Below are 15338 nucleotides of genomic sequence, written 5' to 3'. Positions count from 1 at the left end.
CAATTAATAGTAAAACCTGTAATTATGGGGAGAAATAGTAATACTGACTCATTCAAGGGTATTTGAGCCACTAATATCCGTGAACATTTAGCATTAATAAAGTCTGAAAAATATTACGAATTATTAAATAAAAACGAAGGCCAGGAGAATATCTGAGTAAAAATGTCGCGGAATCTCCTCTGAGATTTATGCAGAAACGTAATTTTACACAATAAGAAGGAATGAGTATGAGACTTATGTCTTGCAAGCTCACTTGTGATGACGACGTGGTAAACATTGAAACATGTTTGTTTGTTTTTGAATTTCGCGTAAAGCTACGCGAGGGCTATCTGCGCTAGCCGTCTCTACTTTTGCAGTATAAGACCAGAGGGGAGGCAGCTAGGTATCACCACTCATCGCTAACTTTTTGGCAACTCTTTTACCAACGAGTAGTGGGATTGAACGTCACCTTATAATGCCTTCATGATTTAAAGTGCGAGCATGTTTTTTGTGACAAGCATTCGAACCCGCGACCCTCAGATTATGAGTCGAGTGCTTCAACCACCTGGCCATGCCGGGCCTTGAAACATGTAAAATCAAAATTCTGAAGGCCATAGGTTGGCTTTGAATTTGAAAAAATATTTTTTTGTGTTTTTATTTAACGTTATGTGTTATTTATTTATTGCTTTTACAATTACAGTTTACTTCTACATGTTCCCTGGTGAGATAATAGTAAGTTTACGGTATTATAAATTTAAAATCCGGGTTTCATTTCTCCGCGGGTGGCATGGAGTATGACCTAATGTAATTTAACTCTAAAACAAACAACATTTCTATATACTTTTAAATTAATATCTTCCTCACCATGTTTATACTTATATTTTTATTATTGTTATCTTATTATTGATAACGTATTTGTATGTCCGACGGTACATAAGAATACATTGTTATTTCGCTATTTTAGACAGGGCTTGTGTTCATTAGGACGTTTATCTTTTGATAAAACCGTAAGGTGAAATAAATAATTTTCACTGGATTCTGGCTGTTTCTCTTAATTTAAATTTTTTTTGATTCTATTATGCACTATACCGTAATTCAACTAGATTAAATTGGAAAGCAGTAAACGATTGTATTTAACATAAAACGAGATCGAACAAGTTCGTTATAATTTACGACTTGAACTAAAATGCCGATTAAGATTTAATACAAGAGTTTTAATATCTAACTTCGGCATATAAATTCTAAACAATGTCCAGTAGTACGCTCCATGTCATAACGTTACCGTATTTTACGGTCCATTTATGAGCTGCTGTAAAATTATCGCGATTGAACTCAACAAGCTTGTAACTGCCATTTTCTGTTGTCACTGTTTATGTTAGGCTTTCAATTTATGTGATTTTAAGAAGCAACTTCGCTCCTGTAAACACGGTAATACCTAAAGCGTCGTTATTATGTTGTGAAAAGGAGGCATTGGTAATCGACTTTCAAGTTATCATTAACTGTAAAAACGTATATGGAATTGAAAGAAGAGCGTGTGCTGTCTAATCCAGAATAATGAGGGGGATTCATATAATATATATATATAAAATCCATTGATTTATATAAAATATATATATATTCATATAAAATCCATTGAGTCATATAATATATATATATATTCATATAAAATCCATTGATTCATATAAAATCCATTGATTCATATAAAATATATATATATATTCATATAAAATCCATTGATTCATATAAAATCCATTGATTCTTTAAACACGTTTTTCTAAAATATTTAGCTATATGCCCAAATTGCGAGTAAATGTTCAATTGAGCTTCGTTTAATCTTGGTGTTTTGTTTTTATAATAATCAGAAGTGTTTCTTTGATTCCTAACATGGCCTTGTTTTCGTTTTTATCGATTATTTTGAACGTGGTCGGCGAGGGGATCACATCACATTCTCCTTCCGCATGTTTAATAATGCTTGAGCGGGTCTTGAACCTAGGATCTTTTAAATGGCCTCTTTGTCATCTGACAGTAGAAGTAATCTGTTTTGGTGTTTCACTTGGATGTACCAACGTTCTTTTGCAAAAAAAACAAGAACATACGTCTCTTGCTATCACGTGACGTGTACAACGAAAATTATGCTCTACATATATTGTGTACCCTTCAGTTAAGAAAAAGATGGTTGCTCTCACAGGGCTCGACTCGTTGCACTGGCTGCAGGTTATAGGAGAATGTTAGGTGACAACTCGAAGATTTTTACAACTGAGCCTCGCCACGTCTGTTGCTATGCAAAGGGCGTTGCGCCAGACTAGTGTTCGGGCGGAGTTAAGAAGATGGTTTATATTAAAACTGAGTAAGTAACTTGTAAACAGACAAATTAAATATATTTACATAACAGTTGATTTTCTGCTTCACATCGGAAGATAATAACACAGAAATAGTTTTCAACTACAAGAGATGGTTATTCAAGAATTTCATTGGCTGATAATCAATTACCGTGGTTGTAACAGGATTGTCCATTTCTGTGTTTAGACCTCACGTCACGTAATCAGCTCTTGCTCAATAACTTACGAAATAAAATCATCCCGAGGTTTCTTTCCGGAAATTGATTTCCATCACTTTGTGCTGGAGAAAGAGCCTTCATATACAATTGCCATAACTTTTAATTGAGTAAGCTCTTTTGATATCCATGAGCATTACTTTTACAGTCAGGGAGGCAGTAGTGTATTAGCTCTTTATAGCTGCACCACAGAAGAGGGGGCATTTCAAAAGTACTTTGTATATCACGGATTGGCGCTGTGGTTGAGGTGGCGAACTAGGTTTGAATATATACAATACCATAAAATATTCCCTTCACTTTTAGCAAAGGATATGTAACAAGAGTTAAGTCAGTTCCATTGCGAAGATCAGTGATTGGTAATGTATTCTGATTAGCTGCTTTCCCTCTTTTCAGCGGTACAAAAAGAATTGCTTTGCCATAAATATAAATACAAAATCATCACATGAAACCATTCAAGAATCACAAATTACACAACAAAGTATTCAAAGAAAAAAATTCATGTCAATAATATGTATTCCTTTTTTTCAGATATCAGGCACACGATAGGCAAAACTTTCGGCGCCTGTCCTGTGAAAGTGGGTTTTCTCGGGGCACTCCCGTTTCCCCCCACAGCAAAAACTTAGGCATTGGATTTTTAGATCCCAGCCCAGGCAACTTTATTACCAGACCCTGAGTCGGGTCGTTTGAATTGAATTCATGTTCATATTTGCTTGACTTCTTCCTTTCGGGAAGGGACCTGGCCATTCTCTCCGTTGCTGCCTTTGCCTCCGTCCAAGATAACATTTAGAGTGACATCCTCCACCCAAAAAAAAAAAAAGTCAAAAATTATTTAATAAATAAATAATAAAACTAAACCTAATAACAATTCACGAAAGGGGACGAAGAGGAACCACAACGTTCCTGAACATCCCAGTTGGAGAGAGAACTCTTCTGATTTCTCTCTCTCTAAACTAAACCCCTGCCACGTTAGTTTGTGTTTTTTCACATGAAACCGACATCACGTGTTCAGTAAATATCTTAAAATCACTGTAGTACAGCTCTTCATCTTAGTGTTCGTAATTACGAAACGAATATTTGTATTATTTCTGACAAATTAAAATATACACGAAGCCATAATCTCTGTGCTGTTTTGACCCTTTGTCATCCATAAAGTACAGTAAATGTCGAACTTGAAGCAGTAAGACTATGACAATTTGTATAAACAAATGAAAGTTCAGAGAAAAACGTATATGCCAGAAGTTTGATTGTGTGAGTGAAAATGCCCTTAGTTATGTCACAGCATTCCCAAACTTTAAACTGCAATTGGGTTATCAAGGCATGCATAATAAATTTTGGAGAAACTTTTCTGGTGAGTGAGAACGACGGGGAGTTAACTGCCTAGATATAGTCTCTAATGATATATTTAGACATCTATTCCTTGAGGGATCTATGCCGAGGAAACTTTTCTTGATTGAGCCAGTTGTTAAGAAAAAATAAAAGATCAAGTAATAGTATATGAAACATTCCGTCGTTTGTTCTGGATAGCAAGTGGAAAAAGACAGAAAGAGCTCTGGGGAAGAGGGGAACAAAATGAAGTGCTAGCACAAGAAAAGACAGGGGAGTAATCACTTGTACTAGAATGGAGGTCTCAAGTTCTCTTATGTTGTAGTAACGCTACTTGTTTTTTAATGTATGTATCTTGTTTGGTTTTATTATCACTTATCGCTAATTAGTTTTGGTTTTATGTACAAAAGGTTAGTTTCGGTATATCCACCGCAGGGAACGAACCCCCAAATTTCAGCGTTATAGGTTTTTCGAGCGTACCGCTGAGCTACTGAATATTTGCATTAGTAATTGTGATTACACAAAAATATTTATCATTATTCAGTACTAGCAGAGTACCCTAGCGGATGAAAGTGACCTTAAATATTCTGAGTTGTTTTGATTAAATCTATCGTATTTAGCGTGATAATTTTTTTGCGAAAAAAATTAAAAAAATGATTTATTTACCTAACTAATTATTTCGATTAAAATCAGTAAAATAACTGTATGCAAAAAATAATAATGATTAGTTAAAGTTATTTTAATCAAAGCAGAATCGGATGCGTTTCTCCTACTTATTGCATTTTCTTTGAATGACATTTCAAGTTTTCAAAACAGAATTCACTACCTTTTGGTGTCCTGATTTTTCCTGTATGATCGAATGTCATTTGCAGTGTATTCTGACTTTATTACTGTTCCATTAACAAAAATTATTAATTCTCTTCTCCTTGCAACGTAACATAAATGAAAATTTGCCTGCAACAGACGTTTTTGTAAAATCATCCATGGTATTACTGATACTTACGAGTACACACGCACAAGCGAAGCAAAATATATGGCCGAAGCAAGCTCATTGAACTGAGGGAGTGTGCGTGCATGTTCGTGAGGAAGCGACATCTTTTTTTTAGTCAAAGAAAATAAGAAAGAAGACATGTATGTGCAGAAGAAAGAAGAGAAAGATCCACGAAGGTTTTAAATTTTTTTTAACACACAATTGATCATGCAAAGATGATCAGGAAAAGGCGTCACATAAGAAACGTAAATAGTAACCCTATTAATCACACATTACAAAAATAAAATAAAATATCCGACTTTTCAATTTGAGGCCAGTTGGTCGTCAAAAATTGCTCTATTGGTCACTTTGTTCTCAGTTTGCGATCTCTGAAGTCTCGGCCACATAGCCTGTGCTACTTTCCGTTCAACTTTGTAACTGTATTTCAAGTTTGCAGATGGTATCTTTAAAGATGAACCCATGCATAAAGAACAAACCCACAAAGAGAGACGTTCAAGCTTATATGTATATTTGCGTTATTACTACTATTACTTCTCTCGTCTTCAGCAGTCGTATTACAACTAATGTGTTACTTGTGGAAGATTCTAGATATATTTACAAATAGACAGGCAGATGGGTTAATGAAATGATAGGTTAATATAGCACACTGATCGAACCATTACTTTGTTTTTACAGCATAAATATTGTTCAGGTAAACTTTATGTATATTTTTGGGTTGATGGGTTTTCGTGAATCACTATTAACCTTTGTATTCTAAGAACTTGTTGGTGAAAGCAAAGAAAAATGACAATACATCAACCAGATATATCTGCTATACCCATAAACGATGAGGCAGTGATTGGTTTAACAGTATGCGACGCAGATTTTTAACATATATATTTATATACATATTAGACTAACTTTCACAATTGTACCTTTTACTTCCAGAGCTTGTTTTACAACATGGATAGTTTTGCCACTGTGGTTGAAGGCATTCATAAGGATCGTGATAGTCTAAAGAATTTGTTTTTAAATAAGTGTAGCCTTTTAGAGTTTTGTAACGTACACTTCTAGACAACAGTAGCTTTCACCAAAGAAATCAGATCCTTCTCGCACTCGGACCGAATTTCAGGCTTAAAAATAATCAATACTCGAGTTAGAGATGACTGCCGACATCAAATCCTGGGAATTATATCTTATCTTTTCTTCCAACCAGAATTTATCCAGTAATCGTTTCTGAATAAATGTGCATTTTACTATGTATTACCATACTTTGTCATACGAAGTGCTAAGTTTTTTTTTTAATCTGTGGTTAAGGTTTTATTCATTCTTCATAATTTTATATATATGTATCCAATAGCTGATATATGTAGTTTACGAGATTTGACGGTTGGTTCTATAATTAGTTACATCTCCATGACAACATGTTCTTTCTTCTGCAGTTGTTGTTTCCACCAAAAGTCACTTTTGCAGTATAGATTCGCGATTATTTCAGGATTTTTATAAAAATATCACTTATGTTAGTCTATAAACCAAGTCTTATACATTTTCAGAAAAACGTATGGACATTTGTTCCTTACATTCTGTGTTCGTATCACGCGAAATTGAGCTTATTGAATATAATTCTTCACCGCTTACAAAAACTCTACTTTTAACTTACTAGCTGTAGCAGACAATCTTCCATGTACAGTGTCGAACGAAAGAGGTTTTGCTCTATTTTCTGTAATTGCTTGCTTGTTTTGTTTTTGATTTCGCGCAAAGCTACACGTTCTTAATTTAGCAGTGTATGACTAGAGGGAGGAAGTTAGTCATCACCACCCATCGCCAACACTTGGGCTTCTCTTTTACCAATGAATAGTGGGATTGACCGTCACTTTATAAACACCGCCAATGCTGAAAGGGCGAGCATTTGTTCCTATAATAAAGCTTTCAGTTTACTTAGAAAAATGGTTTTTCAATATAATTCGCAGTTCCGCTTAAAACTAAAATATAAAGTTTATTGTTGAGGGGGAGGGGGACTAGCTGCATTCCCTCTAGTTTTCACTTCTAAATTAGAGACATCTGTCACGTTTCACAAATGTTTTTGCGTAAAATATAATGAACACATTTAATACTAAGTTTTTGCTTCTTGAACACTGTTGGGTGTTCCTTATAGATTTTTGGCTGCTGATCACGAAAATCACATCCAAATTTGCCCATCACATACCGTTTCATCAAAATCTTCAGTTTCATCAGGACATTGCTACAATGGAAAAACGATATCAGGGCGACTGGAATCCGTCAATGCTTGCTGACTACTGCTGGACACTGCAACGTGATGCATCGGACATTGAATACAAACGAAAATCAGGAACAAAACACTTTTAATTATGTTGAACTTAATAGCGTATTAGAAACATAAACGCAATTAAATACATTATTGTCGATAAACAGTTAACTGTATTTCTCATAGTTTCTACGTGATAAAGCAAAACCAAAACTATATTTGTGCATACCCACCAGGTATCTGTTACAATCAGCAAAAACTTTTCAAAACAATTGTTATGCAGTGCTATTAGTTGTAAGTCAATCGTATACTAAAATACGTGTTATTGAAGTGTATGTATTGAGTTATATATAGCAAGACATTTTCTGCACAAATCTGTTAGCTATTCTTGTACTGTAGTATGTTATACTAAGGGTTTTCAGCCAGTTTTATACTGTTGATACATTCTATTGTAATATGACAATTCAGCCTTCTATCGAGATATATTGTACTAAAGCTCATCAGTCTTGTATACTTTCTAAAAAAAAAAATACTGTTTAGATACCGAAAACCGACGAAATACTGGATCGATGAGCCAAAAACTGTTATAAAACAATTTAACTGTGTGTGTATATATATCCTCCCACATTTCTCGTAATTTGTTCATTAGGGCTCGAAATAGGAAGCGTGTGACAATAGCATTTCAGGACTATATTGTGTCTCCCGCAAGCCACTTACTGCACAATAAGTTTTTCGTTCATTACCAGAACTCGTCAGTTGGGCGGAAAGATGAAAAACAAATTTCTCTGAAATTTTATTTGTTATATATATTTAATTAGTTTTAGAAACTGATAGGCTTAAAACATATGATAAAATAATGTAAGTTACTAGTGTTATTTAAAACCTCGCGTCATCTCGTATAATGTATATTACCATAAAACTGTAGGTATTTCAAGCTACAATAAATCAATTGTGATGTCCTGATATTAACCTCTCACCGACGGTTGAGAGATGTCTTTATTAACCTCTCACTGATACTAAAGTACTGATGTCTAAAGTAAAGAGTAACTGGTGTGTCTTTCAGCACAATAGTTAGCAAAGAAATGTAAGATGAATATAATCAAGCTTTCATAGACTCCGTAACTGTATACATTTATACCAATATACACTCTACATAAAAACTACAAGACGCAAAGAAATTAGAACGCTTTCCGGGAAAATATGAAACTACCGTGGAACTTCTTAGTTTGGTTTTATTCAAAACTAATCTTGTTTTTTCTGGTCGTATAGAAAAAATAGAGGTAAAGTCAAATAATCCATTATCGCCTAATCGATAAAATATTGATTTTTTGTTGTTGTTGGTTATTTTCAATGTGTGCGGCCGCTGTTACCAGAATTTACTATTAAGGTGACACACATATATAGTTTCTCTTCTCGTTTAACCATATTCAGCACCAGACTCTCTTGAAGGTAACTTTGCAATTTATTGCATTGTCACGAGTCAAAGAGAACGAATGCTCTGGACATTGTTTCACGTTAATAACTTTTCCTTGTAATGGCTTGTTTTTTGTTTGTTTTTTCGTATTCAGTAGTAATACTTTTTTAATTGCAAAACGATACTCGGTCATGAAACAAAAACCACGACGTCGAAGTTTTCTGTGCAGTAAACTTGCCGTTAATGGCAATATCACTGGGGAAATCTCTTTTTACTTTCATTTTGGTATAGTACAGGGTATCCCAAAATTAATATACTAAGAAGAAAGTTATTTAACATTTCTATTATTTGGGCTAACAACGAAATGTCTCCTTACAGCACGAGAATTGAATGTAGAACTTGAACTAGTTATTAATTATTTTTTTTTATTTATACAAGTAATTTACTTTACAAGTACTTTATTTTGCACCAACGTTATTCCATATTTTAGAAATAGTGTTACAGTTAGTTTGATTTTTCTAATCCCTCTCTACATCCTTAATGTTTGGTGGATGCATTATAATGTGATGGTCATTCCCACTATTCGTTGGTTAAGAAAAAAAAAAGCCTAAGAGTCGGCAATCGGTGGAGATGAGTAGCTGCTTTCCCTGTAGTTTTCCACTGCTAAATTAGGATCGGTTAGCGAAGATAGCCTAGTTGTACAATTTGAAAACAAATTATTAATTGAAAGAAGTTACCAATACACTGGTGATAAAAAAAAAAGTTAAATAGTTTTTACTTTTATCATTTTTTCTGATGGCTAAATTTGAACAAAACACTCACAAAAGTACAATGAAATACTTCATCTCGGTTACTTAACATATATATTTTGATCTTTTAATATATTGTGTTAATACTTGGTTTTAGTGATTGATTGGTTTGTTTAGCAGTCTGCAGCCATACAATATAGACAGAAACACACTTATAAGATTGATAAATTATTATTATATATAAAATATTTTGAAAACTTAATACAGTTCAATCACATAGGCTCATATTTTTAACACATTATTCTATCTTAGGATCCAAAGCTCTTTATATGTGTCTCTTTATAAAGAATCAAAGACAAAAGGGAATTCTCAGTTGTTGCAACACTTGAAGTATTTTTAGGCAAGCTTAGAGTAAATTAGTCCAAGACTTTTTTTTTTTCTTTTTATTAGTTATAGTTTTATTCAACATCAATACAAAGCAGTGAGGCCACTCATATACCCAATTTGATTTCAATTACTTATCAAGATTTCTACCAGCCTACTCTCAAATTGAAATTCTTTTCAGCAAGGTTAGAGTAAATTAATTTGAGACTTTTGGCATGGCCAAATGCATAAATCAAAAGGGTTTGACCTCCTGTGTTTAAAACTGTAATTAAATATCAACTCGGTCAAGAGATGATGGAGTTATGAGCTAAGTAGTTTGTGCTTAAAATCTTGGAACCATTCTGTGAGCCACAATGCTGCAGCTAAAAAAATTGGAATTTATTTTAAATGGATACTAGTCCAAAACTGCTTTGATCTCTGCAAAATTATTTTTTATTGAAATAATCTGGTTCATGTTATCTAAGCAATTTAATAATAATAATAAAAAAAATGGTTTATCACCAAAATTTTGATCAAAATAGTAATTGACTTGTCAAGAGCATATAAACTGCAGAAAACTACAGACTTGTAACATATGTTTTTATTCCCCTTTTTTGTTCATTTGAGGATTTTTCCAGGATGGACCTTCAAGATGTTTACTCCAGTTTTCATCTTTTATTTTAAAGTAATTTATGCTATTTTTTACCATCAATCTTGAACTTTTAAATTACCTTATTGTTATCAATATAAACACTTTTTAGAAATATGTGCTTAGTATATTGTTTATGCAATTTTGTTTTCATTTTTCTATATTTTCACTGATTTAGTTTCCTCAGTATGGTACCATATCTGAGAAATCATACTACTTACAAATTCATAAATTATAATGAAATAATCTGAACACTAAATTCTGAAAAGTTAGTAGGAAAGTATGAAATCTTTCTTTAAGTATATTGGATCCTGTTATGAAAAACAGTTTAATGCTACTTCTAAAACAATATTTATAAATTTATATTTATTTTTAAGTAAATCTGCTAATAAGATGTTTCAGTAATAATTAATTACTTAATAGAGTACTGTTTTTAATATATAGATTAATATTTTTGTTTTTAACAAATGTTATCTTTTTTAATTTATTGCATTATTTTGGATATAGAATAACTAATAATTATATTTTACATTTTTCCTTGCTTTAATTGAAAAAAAAATTTTTTGCAGGTTTGTTTTTTTAATAAATATTTAGGAAAACAAAACTATTTTGGAGATGTAACACTTATTTTTTCTTCACATGTTGTTTCATTCCCTGTGGTGGACAAAGTGAAATAGCTTTGTGTAAGAAAACATCTTTCCACTAAATTTTGCAGTCATATGATTACATTTTTTAAGAAGTAAAACTGTAGAATTGTTTATTTTCAAGCATGTGTACGTTTTGTCATTCAACGTTTTTCACCTGTAAATGTTACATTTCAGCTTATATTTCTTTAAAGTTTTCTTTGCAGCATTTTGATTAAGTGTTTTTCTTTTACCATATTCATATAAAAAATTGAAAATGTGAAATGAAGGGTTGCTTAATATAGAAAATAATATATTTTGTTATAAGACAGCATATGGAAATTAATTTATGGGACAGTGTTGGTAACCTAGAAAACCAGTTGATGTAAAACAGTCATACTTAAGTATTAGGGATTTTTCTTTATTATATAATTCACTTTTTACTTTCAGTATTATTAAGATGTTTGCTCAACACAAGGATGATAAGAAAAGAGTAGAGAAGGGTTTGGAACTTACAGGTCTACCCACAGGAAAAGTAAGTCTGTTTATGACAAACTTAAGAATAGTGGTATAGCTGATATTATTTTGAAAGAAGTTTGTTTATCACAAGAAGTAGAATACTGGTGTAGCTAATAGTAATGCAAATTTAATCTGATTGTGCTAAATGTTCCTCCGTTTAATGAAACATAAATATGTATGTCGTCAAATCTGCTACTTGCCATAACTTAAACCTAATGCAACAGGTAATGAATGTAAGGATAAGTTTTATTTTATAGTACCATTGTAAAATTAAATACCCAAATATTAGTTATTCATGCCAGAAGGCTATTAGCAGTATAATTTTTAATCACAATTCACTGTTAGGTAAAATAATTACTGATGACTTGCACAACATTTCATGTACTAAATCTGAATGTAATTCATTCCCTTATGTTTATTATGTCATTGACCACAAATTCACTGACAACTCTGATATCATACTTATCAAAATTTATGGCTACTAATTAACAATACACTGGGAGCTCCAGTTGAAGATAACAGAACCCCAGAAGTTGCAGATTTGTATTCACTTAGACTGAATTTTTCTTACATTACAAACCTTACTAATAAAGATTGTCATAAACCTTTAAACATCAATCTTACTGGTAGACATGTAGATTATATTCTTATTCTTAATTATCAAGTTTTTTTTGTTTTGTTTTTTATTAGACACGCTCATAAATTTATCCATCAAACTTACTTTTGAAGAAAAGTTTTTTTTGCTGAAAACAAAAGCACATCCTTACCCAGATTTAGATAGCAGCATCATTAACTGAACACTCAATTCTGTTATAAATTCAACAATATTCTTGTTACAGATTATTGGCTTATAAATTTTACATAATATTATGACATTTAAAAACTTTCATGCCTACATTTTAATTTGTTGGGAAGTTTAGGGCAGTAATAAAAAGCTCAAGTATATTACTACCATTGGTTTTATCTCTCATAACTTTAAGCCATTATTATATATAGTTAATATTAGGTGTATTACAGTTCCATTTTTAGTATGACTACATTATTAGTTGTGTTTTTTTTTTGATCTCATTCTTTATCATATAAATGCCTCTTATCTTTTCCTATTATGTGTATTATTATTGTTTTTAAAGAACTTTCAACCTTTTACAGGGTTATTGTTTCCTTCTTAGCTTTTACAGGTAATTTGATGTTACTTATTACTTTTTGTAGACAGAGCATGCACTTGTTATAACAAATAGGTAAATAAGACAGGCAGTAAAAGTTTTAGAATCAGATACATTGCATATTAAGTTTAGTGTGATGTTTTGTTTTTATTATATTTAACATTGTTCAATCTTGATCGTATTGTTTTACTCTTCATTTACTATCTTCTATCTTTATAAACATTGGATTTTGGTTGTACTGTGGGAAAGTTACTGCTACTGACTTGATGAGGTTTAAATTATAAAATATGACTAAACTTGTCACAGGTGTGTTACCTGCCACTTAAATTATTTAGTAGAGGTAGCAAATTTTCTTTGATCAAGAAACATTCTAGGGAGAGTAGGGTTGTAATATCTAATGAAATGTACTTCTACACAAATGGTTAAAGACAGCATCAAGTAGGTGTGTGTTCACCAGGTAAAGTACACTATGAAGTTTATTTGTTTTCACTTTCATTAAGATTCTTGGTTATACTTGTTAGTACATTCAGTGTCATTATTATTTTGATTAATTGTATATTAATATACTTTTATTATATTTGTTTGCACTGTTAGCTTAGAATTTGTATTTAGGACTAACATAAATCTAAACTGGCAGGACCTTGTGATATATTATTAGAATTATGTTTGGAAATACTGTAAACAGTGAGGGTATCCAGTTGATTAAACAATTCATTCTAATTATTATAAGTAGAAACATAAGAAAAGTATATTTAATTTGCTATATTGATGGCTGGGTTTATTTGTAGTTTCACTTTAAGTACATAGCTTACTGTGATCAGAAATTATTATTATATACCAAAACTTGATAGAGATTTATTTTTTTCAGAATGACTGCATTTCTCCAGAAAAATTTTCTTTTGATTGTTTTCTTACATTTTATCGCCATCTAGTGGGAAGAACTGAGGTGGATGCAATTTTTGAAAAGCTGTAAGTAGAAATTTCAATAAAAATAATTATTAAAACAGTTTTAATTTTTGTATTATCATATATGTGAATATATGTCGGTGATATGTATCAGAGTATTGTAGTTTTATGGTGATACTGCACTTGGGTCAAACTGTACAGCAACAAAAACTAACCATTACTGAGGTAAAATCTCTGCTTATCAAATGTTATATCCACCAGTGGGTCAGCAGTGAATCTATGGACTTATAACACAAAAATCTGAGGTTTGATTCTGTATGATGTACAGAATGAAGATAGTTTTTTTTGTGAAGCTTTATGCTGAAAAGACACAATAAATGTACTTGGGTCAAAGTATACACTAACAATTACTTAGGTAAAAAAAAAGAAACTGTGTATTAAATTTTGGTGGAGAGATGCTGGAATATTTGACAAAATACAAATGCTATATATGAAATCTTAATGTTATATCAATTTATTTTCAACAGTGCTTTTAATAATTTTTTAATAGAATAACCCAGCAAAGTGGTTGATAGACAGTGAGTGGTCTCTGAATATTTATGTGATGAAGAGGTAGGTTAAGACATTGCAGAACAACGTGATACCACGATACCATAATTAATTGCTATTACACAGAGATCGGTTTGTTTTAGATCCATTTTGTATAGTGACACTAAATAGTTTAGAAAAATGAAAGACAGTGTAGTAAGTTTATGTGTATTTTTGATTTTATTTTTCCAGTTGTGGAGGTAACAAGAAGAAAGGAATGACAGTAGATCAGTTGGTTGATTTCTTCAACAAAGAACAAAGAGATCCAAGACTTAACGAGATTTTATATCCTTATGCTACACCAGCTAGAGCTAAGGATATTATTAAGCAGTATGAACCAAATAAAACGTATGCTCAGAAAGGTAAGTCAGAGAAAGAAAGGCAACATGATTATTAAATGTAAAAAATGTCTGAGTGTGAAGACACTATATGCTACTTCTGAACATGATTTTATTGACACAGAAATTATGTTTAGTAAAAGCAGATATGATGAGTAGGTTTGTCAGATAATTTATGGATTACAGAGAACTAATATTAGGCATATTGTTCAGCAGTTTAAGTTTGAACATTTGTACCCTGTTAGAAATTTTGTTTCCCCCTCCTTCCATTTGTATTTTATCTTTTTGAATCAGTTCTCATCTTGCAGAGAATGAACTTTTCTTTTAGTTATTATAAGCAAGGTAGGAACTATATAGAGAACCAACTTCCCACAAACATGGGGAATGTTATAATCAGGGTAATGTCCACACAGAGAGACCTTACCTTGTAGTATTAGCATTATTAACGTTAGATAAGGTAATAAACATACAGAAGAACAATTTTGTTCTTCTGTTTACAATATAAACAAAGCAACAGCTATACAGAGAACCAAAGTCCATTGTAATTCACATTGTAAGCAAGGTTGCAGCTGAACATAGAATCATCTTTCTTGTATTTAACATTATAAATGAGGCAAAGCCAGAAAAATGAATCAACTTCCCTTATAGCTAACATTATATAGAAGGCAACAGCCAGACAGATGAAACAATTTTATTAAAAAACAAACAAAAGGTTCTTGAAGGCTTGTAGCAAGTGAGAACCATTAATGCTTGCAAGTAGTACTTAATTACCTCATGTTTGAGTAAATCCTTTCTCTTAGTCATCTTAGTTTCTGCAGAATTAACTAGTGAATTTACATTCACAAAGACAAAGTATCTATATATTTTACAAAAATGAGCATTAAACTTTATGTACATAACTGTTTGAAAGTTAAGAAATTACTTGGAGATCAGT

At 31.8% G+C, this 15338-nt stretch overlaps 1 protein-coding gene across 7 annotated transcripts in view; it reads left to right on the top strand.

Moving 5' to 3' along the window:
• The window catches only part of Plc21C (Phospholipase C at 21C), a 268910-nt gene that overhangs the window by 193941 nt on the left and 59631 nt on the right, over positions 1 to 15338 (top strand). For all 7 annotated transcript variants that reach the window (XM_076455602.1, XM_076455601.1, XM_076455600.1 and 4 more), the window contains 3 exons: positions 11341 to 11425; positions 13441 to 13541; positions 14259 to 14428. In XM_076455602.1, coding sequence (XP_076311717.1) covers positions 11341 to 11425; positions 13441 to 13541; positions 14259 to 14428 — 356 coding nt within the window. The remainder of the gene's footprint in view (positions 1 to 11340; positions 11426 to 13440; positions 13542 to 14258; positions 14429 to 15338) is intronic.

This window comes from Tachypleus tridentatus, chromosome 9 (genome assembly GCF_004210375.1).
Source record: "Tachypleus tridentatus isolate NWPU-2018 chromosome 9, ASM421037v1, whole genome shotgun sequence".
In the NCBI taxonomy this organism is placed as follows: domain Eukaryota; kingdom Metazoa; phylum Arthropoda; class Merostomata; order Xiphosura; family Limulidae; genus Tachypleus; species Tachypleus tridentatus.
The sequence above is the reverse complement of the archived record's forward strand: the minus strand, read 5'-3'. Positions and strand labels throughout refer to the sequence as shown.